General features: G+C 49.2%; 2 protein-coding genes across 4 annotated transcripts; both read right to left on the bottom strand.

Annotated features, from left to right (window-relative positions):
- Nucleotides 1-19: 19 nt before the first annotated feature.
- Nucleotides 20-10,945, bottom strand: LOC105190163 (uncharacterized). Of its 3 annotated transcripts, XM_025297661.1 has the most exons (3): nucleotides 10,418-10,944; nucleotides 6,802-7,261; nucleotides 20-1,367 (listed from the first exon to the last, which is right to left on the bottom strand). In XM_025297661.1, exon 3 carries the CDS (start codon nucleotides 1,365-1,367, stop codon nucleotides 615-617), a length of 753 nt encoding a protein of 250 aa, XP_025153446.1. In that variant the 5' UTR covers nucleotides 6,802-7,261; nucleotides 10,418-10,944; the 3' UTR covers nucleotides 20-614. The 3 variants fall into 3 exon arrangements, with proteins under 3 accessions (XP_025153446.1, XP_025153444.1, XP_025153449.1); XM_025297659.1 differs by lacking the exon at nucleotides 6,802-7,261 and having other exon boundaries at nucleotides 10,418-10,945; XM_025297664.1 differs by lacking the exons at nucleotides 6,802-7,261; nucleotides 10,418-10,944 and adding an exon at nucleotides 3,642-4,341.
- Nucleotides 10,946-15,113: 4,168 nt separating this feature from the next.
- Nucleotides 15,114-16,007, bottom strand: LOC105190164 (histone H1). The gene has a single exon (XM_011152725.3). The coding sequence runs from the start codon at nucleotides 15,932-15,934 to the stop codon at nucleotides 15,242-15,244; it is 693 nt and encodes a 230-aa protein (XP_011151027.1). The 5' UTR covers nucleotides 15,935-16,007; the 3' UTR covers nucleotides 15,114-15,241.
- Nucleotides 16,008-18,053: the final 2,046 nt, after the last annotated feature.

The following is an 18,053-nucleotide window of genomic DNA, read 5'->3' as shown; positions in this document are numbered from 1 at the left end:
GCTAATAATCGCGAACGAGTGCAAGCTCGTGGCGCAAGCTTAAAAACGCGCCAACGATACGCGCGTGACGTGAAACGCGTATCGCGTATTAGAGGAAGCCCGGGATTTCGTGGCAGAAAGTTTACAAACGCGCGACCTGCAAAACTGATTCGAGCCGCCCTCCGCGTCGATTCCGCGCCAATAATAACAGTAGCCGGCGCGCGAGCGCAACACGCGCCAACGAAACCCCTCGAACTTTATCGAGCATCGCTGCGCAGATTGGAGATTATTTCGAGCAACTTGCGGCCAAAGTTCATCGATATAATGGCGTGACCAGTGTGCTAAATGCCAACCGATTGACCGCGCTGACATGCCACCGCGCCGCGGCGCCGCGCCGGCACGGGTGAACCGATTGCCCGTCAGCACGTAACAGCGCAGATCCGTATCTCTCAGAAGGCGAAGAAGAGAACAACATCTCCCAGAGGAAAGGAAAGATAAGCGGAAAATAAGGGAAGAATCTTCTCGCTTCGAAGCGCGTATCGAACCGCGAGTCGTCCACGACGTCAACCGACGTCATGCCTCTTCTCGTTCGCTCATTCATCGCGATTCGATTCCCAGGGTGGCCCCTTCGGCTCTCAGGACTTCCTCGGCGCGGAGGAAGTCGACGACGGCGGCGGCGGCGGCGGCACGTCCGGTATCTTTTCTTTGTCGTTGTTCCCCGGCGGCGGAATCCTCGCCTTCTCCTCGTGGAAGCCCGGTAACAAGCCGGACTCGGCGTTCTTCGGCGTGTCCGGCGGGATCGGCTCCAGAGAGCCGTACGGCTGGTAATCCACGTAGTAGGTGCCGGGTACTAGGTGCGGGTTGAAGCTGTTGTACGTGTAGATGTACGGTTCGTAGTAGAGGGACTGGTAGTTCGGGTAGAAGCTCAACGGCACCTGCTGGTTCTTCTTCGGCGAGTCCTTCGCGTCGACCTTCTCCTTCGGGCTCTCGTCCGGGTTACCGGGTGCCTTCGGCTCGTCGGTCTTCGGGTTCTCCTTGGCGCGCTCGGCGTCACCTCGCTCCTTCGCGGTGCCGAAACTCGTCGACTCCACAAGACGCGAGCTCGAGCTGGCCTGCGTCTGATCGTTTCCGCCGGGTCTCCCGCCGCTCAGCGGCGGATAATGCACCACTTCCGGTCCGGCGAAGTGAGGCGCTATCTGCGTGTAATAAAACGGCGGCACGTAACCGACCGCCGTGCGATGAATTACCGGCTGTATCACCGGGAACGCCCGCGACGGCGACAGGTTCTGATTGCTCGTGATCACGGCGTTGTACACCTTCGGCACCCTCAGGAGACCTGGCGCGGCCGCCGCGACGGTGATCAGCGCGCAGATGATCGGCAGCTTCATCTGGAAGGAGCGCGTTCTCTCATTAGTAAGTTCGCTTCTTCGTCATCCAGCGAGATATGCCGAGTCATAGCGAACAATAAGGATTCGTATTAATTAGCAGGCGTCACTTGAGAGGCTCGTCTCGAGTGAGATGAAGTGTTATCATCAGTCCGAGTGTCACGATTGTCGAAATATCTGGCGCGTATAGTAGGATTCAAGTAAACAACTCTGATCTAAATTCAAATTCCCACTCGAGCATTTTAAATGAGACAAATCTCAGGTAACGACCATTGGTGTAAGCCAAAAATCCCGACACGTGCGAGAGTTGCTGCGAAGTTGAACCGCTGTAGCTGAAATGCAGCTGAACAATCGAGCGTCCGATTGCACGTACGAGGTTTGATCCAAAGGTAAGGAGAATTTTGAAATTGCGCGCGCTGTATCTTGTCTATTCAATTGATTCTTTCTTGGTGGTTATTGGTAGCACTACCGGTGACGTACGTGTCAATTTTCAGGCAGCTGCGACGCTCAGTTTGTATTTGGCGAGTGAATGAGCAAGACCTCGTACCTCGGTGTGTTTTTCGGCGACTTTTCGTGTGGCGAAATCGGAGTCGGATCAGAGAGTTTGTCTGAAGTTTTGTGTTAAAAACGGAATTAAGTGCAGCGAAGCGTTCAAAATGTTCAAGAAGACCTTTGGCGACGCCAACTACTATGTCGCAACCACGATGCTTATGAATGGTACAAACGCTTTCAGGAAGGCCGAGAAGACATCGGAGATGACGCGAGGTCTGGGGCGCGTCCTAACACATCCACCAGTGATGAAAACCAGTGGAAAAAGTTGAAGAGGTTGTGCTTGCTAATAGAAGAATCACCATTAGAGAGGTTGCTGAAGAAATAGAAATTTCATACGCCTCATGCGAAGCGATTTTTACTAATGTTTTGAACATGAAACATGAGTGGCGGCAAAATTTGTTCCGAAACTGCTGAATTTCGCAATAGAAACAGCGTCGCAAAACCACCTTATTCTTCAGACATGACCCCCTGTGACTTCTTCCTATTTCCCAAACTCAAAAGGACACTCGAAAAGGACTCGAAACGTTTCTCAACAGAGAGATGAGACAAAAGATGCGAAATCGCAGATCCAGCTCAAGACGATACCTAAGAGAGGCGTTCCACCAGTGTTTCTCAAGCTGGAAGCTACGTTGGCATAAGTGTATAATATCACGGGGTGACCACTTTGAAGGAGATGGGATTAAAAATAAATACCTTCCGAGAAAATCAAAAATTCTCCTTACTTTTTGATCAAACCAATCGTACATGCGCGAATGACACGTGTGTGTGTGTGTGTATTGCAGGGGATTACAGAGGCGAGTGAGAAGACGGGCGTGTTCCGCCACGTGCACGCACAGATATACATGTGTATGTGTGTATGTGTGTGCGTGTGGAAGCGACCGACACCATTATTGTTTCTGGAAAGGTAGCGGAGCCGTTGCGCCGCGCCGGTGTGGCGCAAGTACCGGTCGCGCGTGTGTGTGTGAGAGAGCGCATACGAACGAGCCGAAACACGCGTGCACAGAATGTTAGCCCGCTCATAGGCGTGTAACTGAGCTCGAGAGATCGCGAGTTATCGCGCCTAGCGCGGATTCCGATCGTGTTTGAAGTTCAAGCTCCCAGGGTAACAGTCGTTCACGGAGGCGTTGCAAGGCCGCCAAGTGCCGTATCGCGGCGAGCGTTCGATCTCAACGATGCATCGTGCTCGTGCCTCGTCGGCTCTCGTGCGCGCGAGAGGATCACCGCAGGAGCGCTGGAGTTGGGATCGCGTGGGAAGTTGGCTGGAGTCGCGGGCGAACTTCAAGTACGAGCGCGCGCTCGTGATCCCTTCCGTCGCGAGACACGCGAGACGGTACGCGCGGCTGCATTCTTCCTATCGTCGGTCGCGACTCGTCGACTGCATCGACGTGCTCGCTGCACCAACAGAGGATCCCGATCGTTTCGTCACGAAACGGGCAAAGGGCTGGAGGAGGCGCTGAACGAGGTCGAATGGGCGCGCGAGGACGCGTGGCGTTGCACCGCGGTGAATCACCTCATCAGCATTCGCGACTTCGCCGGAGGCTTTCGCTCCTTTCGCACGTATCACTTCCTACCTCCCCGGCCAGCTGCTCCCACAATCACGTTCTTCACCCTGTCGGCGAGCGGCGCCCCTCGGCTCTATCCAAGTTCCACGCTCCTCCTCGTCGAGGAGCTCGACGTCTCTCATCCGAGAGCGGCTCTTCGTCTCGCAGAGTTACTCTTACTCACCGTTCGCTGTGTTATCAGCTCCTTCTTTAATCCTGCTTCTTCCTCGTCGCTGCTGCTTCTCTCCTGCGCGTTTCCTCGACGTGAAGCCGGGGGGGATATCTCCGAGAAGCTGACACCAAGTAGCAAGAGCGCTGCATGGGCCCGTAGTATATATGGCCCATGGGGGGTTCCAGGGTTCAAGTCCCACCTCCCCCACTACGGGCGACTCTCGGCGAAAGTACTCTCCGATCGGTACTCTATAATGTTCAACTTCGGACCAGCCTATATCACCGGTAGAACTGTAGAAGGACAGCCGATTGCGGTACGCCTCCTTCGTGCGCGGTGCATCGCGACGAACGCGCGACGAGGAGCGAGGAGTGCCGAGGGAGGAGATGGAGGATGACGACCATGCGGACCCGGAAAAATCGCGGGTGTCGCCGTTGAGATCGTGCGGGACGTTAGCCGCGAGGCTCGTCCCCACGGGGGACGCTTTCGAGCGCTGTTCTTGTGTAATCGTCGCTTACGCAACGGCTCGCGAATATGCGCGCTCGTCCTGCGGTGTGACTGCGAGAGACTCGCGTTTTCCCGATCCAGATACGAGTCTAAGGGCCGATCTCCTCGAAGAGCGAGGGCTTGGGGAAAAAGGCCACTTTTCACGAGCTCACGCTGGAAAAGAGGATTCGTTATCTCGACTCTCTCTCTCTCTCTCTCTCTCTCTCTCTCTCTCTCCCCTCTCTCTCTCTCTCTCTCTCTCTCTCTCTCTCTCTCGGCGGGGGTCTCGACGATGAATCTTGTCGTCTAGCGTGAACTCGTGGAAAGCGCAAGGTTTCTACCTTGAACGCATTTGGAAATGCCTAATCTTCGCAAATTCACATTAGGGAGGAAGGGATTCAAGATCGCCCACCTGATCCAGATCCAACGCGTACTCTCAATTCGGAGTCTCGTAAACGTCGCTGTCATGCGAATAGCGCTATCGTTCTCTTCGATCGGGTATGATCGATCATCCGCGGTGCGGGATGCGCAACGCGAAATGCGAGCGAGAGATCGAGCAAATGAAAGAAAGAGCGAAAAATGAGAGTCCTGATATTTCAGAGAGCTCAGCGGCGCGATTCTTTAACTCGTTATTGGAGTTAACGACACTTTCGTTATCGTTACGCAGCTTTTGTATACTGTAGAAAAGCTACGTAACGATAATGAAACTGTCGTTAACTCCAATAACGAGTTAAAGAATCGCACCACTGGGGCTGTATTCCGTACTCGCGTAATTGGGCAGTACTGCGCATCTTTTTTGTTATATGAAAAACCTGCGCAGTGCCGCTAACGACACCGACAACTGTCGATATGCAGGTACGGGATGCAGGCCCTGTCAGCCGCTTCTGACGCGTAAGGATGCAACGATAAGTCGATGATATCGAAATATCGATATATCGAGAGACAAACATCGAATATTTATCGAATAGATATTTTTTGTCTCCGATAAAATCGATGTGAATTTTACTGATTTTCGTATTTTTCAGCTCTGGGGGACCTACGGTTCTACGATCGAGATGAAAATTACAAAAGTTTGAGTGAATTCACTAGAATATATATTACGTATGTAATTGCTCGATGTCTAGTAAATTCGCTCACTTTTATCATTTCCATCTCAATCGTTGAACCGTCATAGATCTCCCGCTCCATGTATGTGGTGATCCCCAGCAAACGACTGCGGTTCACTATATATTTTCTAATAAGAATACGACAATAAATTATATGAAGATAAAAATTTTTAAAAGATCTTTTCAAATTTTTCGTGCATAACCTTATATGTATACATTTTTTTATATAAATATCGATATTTTTCAAAATTATCGTTATTATCGTTATCGATATTTCGAGAAATCGTTGCATCCCTATTGACACGTCGATGTAAGCCGTTGTTTCTTTCGTCCGGACATTCGATCGGTTGACACGTACTAATCGCCGATCTTTCCAGCCGCGCGTTCGCACCGTTAGTTCAGTTCATAAATAATCCGCAAATGCAACTTTCTGTCGATTCTAAGCGCACGCACGCACGCACGTACAGAGCGGTTCTCCTTGAGCAAAATATTATTTCTTAATTTCCGTTCTAATCGCGGATGTTATTGCGTGCATTTGCCTTGAACACGTAACTTGCAACTTATCATTGCGTACGCAGAAGTGAGCGGGCGAAGGAAAAAAACGTGTAAAGTATCAGCTTCGCGACGTCAGCGCGATTTGAAGTCGCGAGCGTCGTTATGTCTATCCCACTTCATTGTCTATCAGATCGATGCAAAAGTATCTGTTCAATCAAGTAAAGAGGAAAATCGTCGAATCTCGGGGGACTAACAATTTCCACGAGTGAGACGAACAAAGTGCTTGTTTTCTAGACTAGATCTAATTTCCTGAATACTGAACTTCCTCTACGAGAACTTTAATAGAAATGTCCTTCCTCCTCTAATAGACGAGTCCTTCGCATCAACTTATCGCAGCTCCCGAGCTCGCTCGTCAGAATAATCACTCGCGCGACGTCGTTCGCGAGCCTTCGCGACAGAAATATTTCATCGACACCTTCGAGCGAGTGTCGGCGAGCAGGGAAAAATTCGAATCCTTCGCGGTGACCTTTTTCTCGTCAACATGCGACAAACATGCGCGCGTCGAAGGAGAACGACAAAACGCCGGTGATTGCCGAAAGGATCCCGCGCGTCGCGAGCCGCGTAATAACATTCAGAATTCCATCCGAGTGCGCGCACGATCGGATCGAGCAGGTAAGCAGGCAGGTAGGCATGCAGGACGAAATGATCGTTTCGTTGGAATTCAGCGAGATCGTGTGTAGCTTGGTAAGTCAATGCATTTCAACGTTTCAGCGTACATACAACGTGGAGACAACGCGAGGTCGCGCACCACGGCGACGCTGCGCGCCGTTCGCTGCGGCCCGACGCGCGAAGGCGCGACCGCACACTCGGCCGCCTAGGTATACATTTACATCTAACTGTAGACCCTAACTGTAGCTCGACAGGTGATCCGTATCATCGGCGATCGCGCGCGATCAGTGTCGTCGTGATGAGATGCCGCAGAACAATCGGAGCACGCGCGGTCTGCTCAAAATTCAGTCGAGCGACTCGAGTCTTTCAGGTGGAGTCACCCGAGCTCTCGAGGTCGCTCGGGCTCCTTCGGCACTCACATTTCGATTATTCCCGGTTGCAAAGGCAATCCCTAGGCGCTTCGCGATACCTCGGTATCGAGCCGGGTGCACGATGTCCGATAGAATGTCTGATATAGATCCACGACCGCCCGGTCGGACGTCGATCGATCGTCAGATCGACTCGATCGGTATGTAGCATATTCTACGCAGCAGCAAGAGCGGGAAATTCGGCAGGAAGACGACCATCAGCAGCACCAAGGGCGACAGCAGCAGAAGGATGTTGGCGTACATCACCAGCCACCAGATCGGCGACGTTCCCAGAACCGGCTCTAGCATTATGATCCTCCGCCGGTCAAGAGGTCGAGCACACGAGCATGAGAACGCGGAGTCGGCGCGAGACACTCGCGCGAATGTTCCGAGCTATCCGGTTTTAAGGAGGTGAAGCGCTCGCCGATCATGGTCGATCTTTCATCGTCCGATGCGTTAGCGTGCCGATGCGCTGGAAACAAAGGGGAACTTCTCAATTGTCGCTCTCAGTCGTGACAAGGTAAATATCCCAGTAACCGGACGTTTTAGCCTAAGTCGTCACAAGAAATACAATATATAATATTAAGTATGATTATGATATTATAATATTATAATATAATGATAATAATATAATTATTATATTATAATATTATGATAATAATATAATTATTATATTGTAATAATAATAATATAATGTGTATATCTATTATTAATGGAATATTTACAAAAGTAATGAAGCGCATTAATGTGCCAGTGACCGGGCAGTTGAAATAGATTATAGCCCAATGTTCGGATATGTTTATTCCAGTGTCTGAGCGCAATTAGAAAATTAGTAAATTATTATGTGTTAACGGGAAATAATATAAATATGGATGCTATCTCTTGATGAGTTTCTTAATTAACGATTGACCATTATTTTGCCAAACCATAGGCGCATACTTATTTAATTAATTTTTATCTTAACACAAAAGTATCAAATTGGATATATATATATATATATTTCTTTTCCAACTGATCGTCAAATATTGGACTTTTTTTTACAATAATTATTACTTTCACTTATTATCGTTAAAATAAAAATAGTAAATATTTTTTTCAAAGTGGCTGGATACTGGAACGTGTCCAGCCATTATCTTACGCGCTGTGAGAAATTCATAATTCGATTACGACTTGCGCCGTTACTTTCGCGAAGAGAAAAGGTCAGTCGATCTGACGCGACCATGAATGAGGCAGACACGTTTTGCTCGAGATTTCTGCTTCTCGTTAGCCTAATTCGATTCTGAGGAGCAAAGGATTCTGTTTGCTTCGAGCAGAACGCGTTCCATTCGTCCATTGCCGCGCCATTGTGAATTTCATTCACAACCGATCCTTCTTCTCTTCGTCTTGATATCGCTTGATGCATCCCACGTATTAAGATTAAACCACCAAGAAATCGTAAGCTAATAATTACTCTTTGCGATGTTACCCTCTGACACTCGAGTAGATTTTCCCAGCTATTAAATCAGCGACTAATTCACACATTAATATACACTCGCGCTTGCGCTCGTAAATTTTACAAGACTCGCAGAGGCTCGCACGAATCGGTGCTACTATCTAACCGGCTAAACGTAAAAAAATGATGTGCCAGTTATTGATTACGTTAATTCGAGTCACTTATCGGTCGCTAATTATGCAACAAACTTGCACATACTTCGAACGTAATGCTTGCATAACGCAGACGCGTTGTGCGCTAAAGTTAAAATACGGCGAAATCATCTCGCCTTCGTTCATTCATATTTTAAAAGTGAGACGCCATTTCAATGGCACCTCCCTGCCTTCTCACTCGTCATCTCCCGTCGATAAAAAAATGTTGATGAAATAAAATGAGAATGGATAAGTCGGTTGGTAACAGACGGTTAGCGTAAATGACGCCCTCGGGAACGCCTTCGCATTATTTAAACGAAGTGGCGATAAATTTAATGGAACGTGAATTCAGGAGAGAAGAATCTACGTGTTTCTCTAACTTTTGCAATCTTTCTCTCCCTCTCTCTCTCTCTCTCTCTCTCTCTTTCCCACATCCTATCGAAGTTACATCATTGTCCTTGTATCAAAGAGAGTAGATTTATTTCGCGGCGGACCTGTCGGACAAGCTTGCGCAGCGCAGCGATGCGAAATCGAAGACGGTAAAAACAACGCCGGAGGAGAAATGGGAAGAGCGGTAAGGAGAGAGCGGGAGGGAGAGAGAGAGAGAGAGAGAGAGGAAGAAAAAAACAGCGAGTAGCGAATAACTCCCGATGCGAAAAATTATTCCAATACCGGCACGACGTGCATGCAACATTACGAGGAGGATGCTCGCTCGCTCGCGTGCGCCTCGCAGTATTGCATCGAGAAAAGTGAAATTTTCACGATTGCGTAAGGCCGAGCATAATACCAGCGTTCTACTAGCGCGCGGTGCAAATAACGGCGTCATCATACAGCGCAATCTAATGCGCAACGTAATGTCAATGATCAAGCGTAACGAGATAAGCAGCTGCGTTTTACGCAGTTGGCTCAGTCGCGAATTGCGTAAACACGCTAAATCAGGACAAACTGGATCGCTCGGTGTTTAAGCGCGGACTTAAACGAGTTCTGTAGGTTCGGACATAATATATCTGTTTCGAGGCTTTTCACTCCGGGATAAAGAGAGGCGGTGGAGGAGAGAGGGGCAGAGTGAGCAACCGGACGCGAAAGAGAAGGGTTACGACTGTATCTACAAATCATCTTTGTTATTGCTGCGCCGCATTGTCCGTTGCTACGTTGAAAAATGTAATTGTCACCATACGCACTAAGGCGTAGCAAGGATATCGAGAAATAATGACGGCCGTAAATTTCTGCCGGCAAAGTATCGCGCTTATGAATGTTGACAGTTTCATCAGATACGAAGCGATACTCCCACTGTCGGGCTATTAGACACTTACAACATCTCAAATCGCCTTTTACGTCGTCTATCTAGTCCATCGTCTAGTCCACCGAGAGCTGAGAGGTGCACTGAAACGTTGAAAACGACCCGGACTCGTCGTAAGACTACGACGAGTCCATGTTGGAAATATTGAAAAATAATCCCCACGTTCGCACTGGAAAAACGTGTTTGTCATAGCGACACGAGCCACATTTCTGCGAGACAAGTTACCAAAGACCAAAAACCAGTACGCAGGTATGCAGTCCGCTCTGGATAGCTCTGACCAGCTCGACTCGATCGAACGAAATCCTTCTTACAAGCGCATCATCACGCTCGTATCGTCAAGATATCGGGCGGGAAAAGAAGTGCGAGTAATCAGGCTGAGGATATAAAGAGCGGTACTATGTCTCAACGCCAGACAGATATTCATTAACGTAAAAAGATAACACGAGAGTAGAAGGAGCCTGAGAAGAAGGAGAGCAAGAATAAGAGAAAGAAGAAGAAGAAGAAGAAGAAGAAGAAGAAGAAGAAGAAGAAGAAGAAGAAGACGGAGAAGAAGACGGAAAAGAAGACGGAGAAGAAGAAGCGAAAGAAGAAGAAGAACACAAAGAAGAAGAAGAAGAAGAAGAAGAAGCAGAGTCAGTGGCGATCGGTCACGGTGCAAGCAGCTCAAAGACACGTGCCAATCGTGCTGGGACCTTGATTACCTACCATCTGCTATCTCGACAGTTTCCAAGCGTTCCACGTCGCGGAGCGGTGTGCTGCGTGCGCGCACCAGGATTCCCAGCGAGCCCTTATCCTGTCGCGGTGCGCGCACCGCGAGGCATCCTCGCGTCGACGCGCTGGGTGTCGCGAGCGTCGTGAAGAAGAAGCGCGCGATAATAATCCCGGCTGATCGGCATATGCACGCACGCACGCACGCACGCACGCACGCATGCGTACGCAAGCGAGCGAGCGAGCGAGCGGGCGAGCGAACAAGCAGCAACACCCAAGTACGCACGTAAAAAACTCCGCGTTTCACCGCCAAGGCTCGCCGACACACGTTATCGTTGCTCCAATTGTTGCTCCTCGCTGCTGTTGCTGCGCCAGCAGCACTTGCAGTTCGCTGCTGTTCGCCGCCACGAGCGGGTTCGCGACGCGAGCAGGCGCGCACTCGCTTTCCGTGGACTGACAGCGCTAAAGTTCGCGGCCGGTCTCCGACGGACTTTCCCTTTCTTTCGGCTCTTTGGGTCGGCGGCTAATACCGGGACGGCTGTGTTAAGTCACCCGGTTACGCACCAGCCGCGTGGAGGAGCGAGCGAGCGAGCGAGCGAGCGAGCGAGCGAACGAGCGATCGCCTTACCTGCGTCTCACCTTTTCCTGGCGCGCGCTCGCGCGCTGTCAACCTGATGGCATTGACGGGGCATGCGAACGCGTATATTCGTGCCCGATGCCCGACGAGCGACCCGCTTCTTCGGGTCTTGCTCAACAAACGCGAACAAAGAAGCTTGGCCAGCTGGCGAGGGAGTGGCGCTCCGCACGGCGGAATATACGAGTTTAAGCGCGAGGCACATTGTAAACGCCGCGCGGATCGCGAGGACTCGCCTGCGAGAGCGGGCGAGAGCGCCCTTGTTCCTTGCGTCCTTCTTCGCTACGTGTCTCTCGGCGGAAAGTCGTCTCCCGCTTTGCCCGAAATTCACCGAGGCGACCTGTGCCGAAATTTACGGCGGGAAAACGCGCGATCAGTTAAGGAGGTATGCGCGCGTCTAAAGATAAAAACTTGAAGCGATCCTAAATACGAGATCGGATCATGAATATCGCGATCATGCTTCGCTGAGAAACATCAAGGATGATTCTCAGGCGACGGTGGCTCTTCCAGCAAGTAAGGCAGGTCGTCAGGGAGAAAGGAAAGGGAGCGAAGAGAGGGGACAATTGCGAAAGGCCCGCTTTTTAGCAACCGAACCGATTTCGGTCAAGGCCTGCGTGGATGTATGTCTATGCCAAAATATCCTCGCATTATTCGCGTATCGATACCCAACCGGTGATATATCTCCGTTTCTCACATTCGAGACGCTCGCGCGCGTCCTCAAGGCGGAAAATCGTGCTATCAGACCTGATGCTTTTCCGGACGAGTATTCGTTGCCATCAGCGGGAGAATCAACGTACCGTGGAAAATCGCGCGTTACTTCGAGACACGCGGCGAATTGACCGTCGGATTATACACGCGCGTGACGATATCGCGTGTCATAAACGGAAAATCAGACGAGCATATCGACGAGGAAACGCGCGTGGGGCTCGTTTTACAGGCTCGTGCGCGAAAGCACTTTGGAATTTCGCGATAAACGATCCGCGCGACTTTAACTGGTTCCGAACTGGCAACCCCCTGGCGCGGCCCCTTCCGTCGCTTTGGCGAGGACAACGCGTGGAGGTTCATCGCTCTCTCGCACAAAGATGACCTTCGGCCGCAGTCTTCATTTATTCCCGACGAAGACGCGCGTAGTAATTGGAGCAACGAACACAGCGACCTCGTCTCGGGTTCGCGCGGACGAGCGCGCGCGCGCGAATAAATTCCGAGAGTTAGGAGCGTCAAAGGCGGTTTATTGCTCGAAAGACGACAACGACGACGCCGTCTCACTCACGAAGGTCCTCCTTCACGTGTTTATTGACTTTACGAGCTCGGCCGCGTCATGCTTGCGCGCCTGCACGCGCATTCCTCGCGACGTGTCGCAATTCATTCATATGCTTCTCTCCGCAGAGTGTCGTAAAAGGTAAGTGCGACTTACAGCGGCGATTCCGCGGGAACACGGCTCTTCCTTTCCTCGAGCACGAGGAATTCGAAATCCGGCCGGCCGACGGGCGATCCTGCGAGTATCATCCGATGATCCGGCTCGAAGGCTTTCAAAGCGGCCGAACCAAAGAGGGATTTGTCGCGGGTGATTGACGATACCTCTCGGCCTCCAGAGGGCGGAAGTTCCCTCGTCTCAACGCGTTAATATCAGTCGATAAAGCGACTCCTCGTCATAAGCCGAGTGTAAGTCAGGCCTCTGACGTATCATGGCTCCTCAATTAAAATCTGCTTTGCCGGTGCACTCCTGAGACCGCCCGCAGTCTCAAACTGCCCTCTGTCGATACATTATTAAACTAGATGGAAACTGACGTCACGTTCCTCCAACCAATCACGCTCCAAGGGCGACTAATTGGACAAATGTGAGCGCGACCAATCATGGGCGTGAACTGGCGACAGCAGCGCCACGTGTTTAACGTAGCGCTTCGGTTGTGTCGTCGAAATTCAAAAGCGACGCGTAGCTTTCCCGATGGTCACGTCGTCGGCGTGATTCCGCGTCGAAGAGAGCGAATATAATGCCGCAGGATGCCGGTGGATTTTATGAAATAAACATTGGCTAAAAACGAGCACACGCATTCTTCTCCACGAGGAAACACCCGAAGGAGAGCCTCCTCCGGCAGATTTACAACAGAGTCGCGTCATCTGTTGCGATCAGTGGTAAACCTCCTGCTCGGGAATGTCTCGTTCAAGCAACATTTAAAGAGAGAACGACGTTATTTCTCTTTATCGTCGAAATTTAGCGGCGAGTTAAGAAAAACACGCGAGCTCGCGGAAATCACTTCTCCGCTCTTCTCATGCGCTTTGTATCTTCGTGTCTGCGATAGTCGCGCGTATCAGCCGATCAAAACGGCCGAGAGTAGTATTATCGACATGTTTAATATAAAGATATTTAATATAAAGAGACACTGCGCGAGCGTGCGTGTGCGTAACTCGGAATTAGAAAAGCAAATTAAACATCGGAGATACCGGGAAGATAATTCGATTCGCTCCGATCTGGCTCCGAGCTGTTTGATATCTCGTCGTCGAGCTGCGTACATCCATGTCATATGCAACGGATTTCTCGAAAGAGCATCGCGTCATGGACGAAGTGAGGATGAAAGCGCGATATGCTAACTAATAACACGAGATAGCATTCGATACGATTGCAACGATGTGCAGGCAGGTTAGGTTACGTATAGCCGAATGTTCTCGTCCCTCCTCGCCTACATGACGGATATTATTTCCAATCTGAAGAAAACGCCCGAGCGCGAGATTTCCGGACCGAGAGAGAGAGAGAGAGAGAAAGAGAGTCAACTAACCTAAACGGCGTGTGGTGCGCAACGGGACACCTTAAATGTTCGCCCAATTATTTCCCCCGTGATGTTTTCAGAACGTACAATAGAAATTCGATCTCTGGCACCATAAGAAAAAAAAAATACACACACACAGATGCGAACACGAATATAAGAATGACGTAAACATTTCTGTGACTATTCCAGGCTTTCCGTGACCTTAATAATCTGGTTCATGGTTCCTCTAATTGAAAACCATATCACGCCCGGATCTTCTCGAGGACTTTGAAAAATGGATCCCAAGGGCCGGGAAGCTATTTTCCGTCACGTTCTCCTCCTGCAAAGGGTTACAACGGAGCCGAGTTGGGGAGGAGGGGGGGGGGGTTACGTGCGGCGCACGACGTCGCTCGCGATTTTCTTCAAGACCGAATCTGCGTCGTCGAAATGTCGCAGAAGCGTCTCGCTGAATCACAGTCTCGCGTGCCGTGTATTATTTAACCTATTAATTTAACCAATTTTTCAGCGACTTTCTCTCGCCCCAAAAGTTATTGACTTGCTGACGAAGAGCCGACCACGCAGTCAAGAACGGCTAGGGAAAGTATACACGCGCGCGCTCAGGTAAATCAATCACGGCTGCGCTCCGCAAACACCTGCTTATCCGGAAAAATCCTAAACGCACGAGAATAATATCGCACGGTGCCAGTTCAACTGAATTTTCTGCAATGCCCCGACTACGCTTTTGCGGCCCGCAGGAATGCGATTCACACACGAGGAGTACGCACTCGGATCAATCACGGCGCTGTTGCTACGCGAGATCTCTGTCTATCGCGGGGAAAAAAGTTTCCAACTGCAATACGATCGACTCGTTCACGTGTAACATTTCCCAATGATGTATCGCGTTCTAAACATACAGGTTATAAATTGCGATTTGAAATCAAATAGATGGAAACTAATCATCTGTTGCTCTCGATCCTCGGAAATGTATAGCGTGCGACTTTTCTAAAGGTAAACAGATGACGCGAGATCTTATGGAAATACTTTGGGGTAGTCCTATTCATGATCGTCTATTGTTTTGTCACTGCGATGCGCTATTAAAAAATAGCCGAGTGGAATAAAAATTATCAAGTATAATCAAGCTACAAGCTAAGAATGGAAGATTTCATCACGTTCAATTCGATGGTTTGTTTGCGCTTTTTGAGAATTGTAAATAAATAAAAATATAGCAAATAATCTACAATTCATTTCTATAAACCTAACCTAATATAATCCAACTTTCAACGTTTTCTTATCGAGAGAGAGAGAGATCTTTGTACAAATTTATTATGATCTTTGATTCGAAGGAGCGAAATGTAAAGCAGGATGTAGAGCGATTGCGAGGTAAGTTCAACGTGTGAGAGATTTGGGGCCCTGAAAAGGGCCAATTGTATCTGTATCAGAAAATTATTTTTTCGCTGCCTTCGGGGTCTTCGGGGCAGCTTTGGCGGTTTTTGGTTTTGGAGTTTTGGTTTTGGCGGCCGGTGCTTTGGTGGCTTTCTTGGTCTTGGACAGGTTCTTCACTTGCGCGGCTGCCTTCTGCTTCGCCGCAGCCTCGACCTTTTTCGCCGCCGCTGTTTTGGCGGTCTTCTTCTGTGCCACCGGCTTCTTCTCGGTCGGGGTCTTTTTGGCCGGTGTCGGCTTCTTCTCCGCTGGCGCCTTCTTCGCTACCACGGCCTTCTTCTTCGGAGTGGTCTTCTTCGTGGCCATGGTGGTCTTTTTCGTGGTGCGCTTCTCCTTTTCCTCCGAGCTGGTCTTGACAGCTGCCAACTTGAACGAACCCGACGCACCCTTGCCCTTGGTCTGCACCACAACGCCCGACGTCACCGCTGCTTTCAAGTACCTCTTAATGAAAGGTGCGAACTTCTCGCCGTCGACCTTGTACGTCGAGGCGATGTACTTCTTGATCGCCTGCACGGATGAGCCCTTGCGATCCTTCAGCTCCTTGATAGCAGTCGTAACCATCTTGGCCGTCGACGGGTGCGACGACTTCGGCCGTTGGGTCTTCGCCTTGGACTTGGCTGCCTTTTTCGCCGGTGGAGAGTTAGCGGCTGCGTTTTCCACCGCCGCGGTATTTCCAGACGCGTTCTTATCCTCCATAGCGGTTGAGAGCTAAAGAAGAAACGATAGTCGACTGAAGACAAAGTACAAATATAAACGTTCCGAACGTTCACAGATGCCTCTATTCGCCGCTACTGCCGTCCGGCGCGTCTCTTGTACTACGAGCGCGGACCATGGAGAGAGGCCCTCCCAATGTTGCAGGTAACATGTCGCTGGGAATGAAAGACCGGCCGGCAATTGTTCGTCGTTTAAACAATATTTTGTACAATGAAGGTCATGCAATCGGCACACCGATGTGTAGCAGCAAGTAGCTGCTTTCGATTGATACGCTTTGCCGGCCGCTCGCGATCGATATACGCCGCTTTTTTCGCCGTTCCGTGCGACGCGCGCACCCGATTCGTTCGCGTCCGACGATACAACTCGAGAAATAAGTTAATAAACAATTTAATTATCGATGCACGAGGAGCATATGCGGCTTACGGAACGTCGTGATAGCTGTGCTAACCGATCGCAGGCGTGCAAGCCGAGCGAGATACCATATTCGCGCGGAAAAAAGCAACTTTCGCGGATGGCAGAATACAAGCGTTGGTGCAACACAATGTGAATACCGATTATAAAGTACATTTGCAGACAATTTTACCGAACGCTGTAAAATGCCATTATCGGTCGGGGCGAGTGCATACGTAATCACCTTGCGAAGTTGGCCGTGTTATTGTGAAATTCGTACACGAAAACACCGTATAGACGGTAACACACGAGCCGTCGATTGGCGCCGTACGCTAAAACGTTACTCGTCCTCGCGTCAACAGTGCGACAAGCTAGCCTATGTAATATGCAGAGATTCGTCTTCGTGAAAAATAACGTCCGATTAACGACGAGCGTGCGCGACGCACGCTCGATTATCGGGAAAATCCGCGAATCCGCGAGGCGCGATTTCGTCCTGCGGATCATCCTTGCTTTTCCGATCACGCCGAGCCGTGCGTGATCGAAAGAACGCGAAATACCGCGCGCGTCCACCTATCGATCGGAAAAGTCGAGAGTTTCGACTGATTTACGCATTTCTTCGCATTTTCGGTCTGAAATCGATTACATTGTTGAGCTCTCGTTATCAGTCGTTTAAAATGGAAATTCATGAGCGTTCCGAGCGTTACGTTGCAACGTCATTACGACGAATATACTTATCTCCAACGCGCTGTTTGAGTGTTGGGCACTGGTCGAATTGATGTTTATAACAAAGCGTATACGCTGCTTGCTCTGCTTTTCAAAAGATACTTTTGTTGAATTTGCAGTGAAAATTCTATCGCTGCCAATGATACAAATGACCTGTTTTCCTGGGTTTTACGTTTGTGTTCGTAAATTAGCGACAGTTCGTATTCACAGACGGAACATTTCATGCGATGAAAAATGCAGTGATTTTATATATTTATATATATATATATATATATTTGAATAAACTTTAATACAGTCGTATTTAACCGAAATATAAAGACTGCTGCCTGATTGCTTAGCATTTTCCGCGTCATTCTTCATCATCGAACTTTGCTGAGAGTGTCGTAATTATCGCGCGCAATATATATATATATATATATACCCGTAACTTAAAAAAATATCTTGCATAGATTTAGAAGGAAATTACAAGCTAATTAATGCTGACGTGATTTATTTCATCGACAACGAATTTTCATCGACGTCATTTGCAAAATGTTTTTTTCAAATTGGTTCAACAGTTCTTGCTCTTCAATTATGTAAATTACATCAATTTGAAGCGTGATGCGTAGTTTTTAACCCGTAATTTACCCCGTCATCTGTAATCTCTTGGAAACTCTTGGAAGCACACAAAGTTACGATTAAGCTCAAACACGAAAATGTGCACATTCATCGCTATTTCGTTCGTATAGACCTATACACAACAATTGTTATCTTATGTTACTTTAAGCACCATTTTATTGTCTAGATTAAAGCAAGTAAATATAAGTCTTGATAAACAATGTTGTCTAATATAGATTACGCGTCACATGTACTTTTAAGAGTTTATCAGTATCTTCAAGTACAAAGGTTTCAGAGAAAGTAAGTAAGTGAAGTTTATACTTTACAACAAGTAATTATCGCATATCTCACTATTATTGAAAAGTACAACTTCGATGCAACTTTAACGTGC

The sequence above is a fragment of the Harpegnathos saltator genome, unplaced genomic scaffold (assembly GCF_003227715.2).
Source record: "Harpegnathos saltator strain DR-91 unplaced genomic scaffold, Hsal_v8.6 scaffold10, whole genome shotgun sequence".
In the NCBI taxonomy this organism is placed as follows: Eukaryota; Metazoa; Arthropoda; class Insecta; order Hymenoptera; family Formicidae; genus Harpegnathos; species Harpegnathos saltator.
This window is presented reverse-complemented; position numbering and strand designations above follow the sequence as displayed.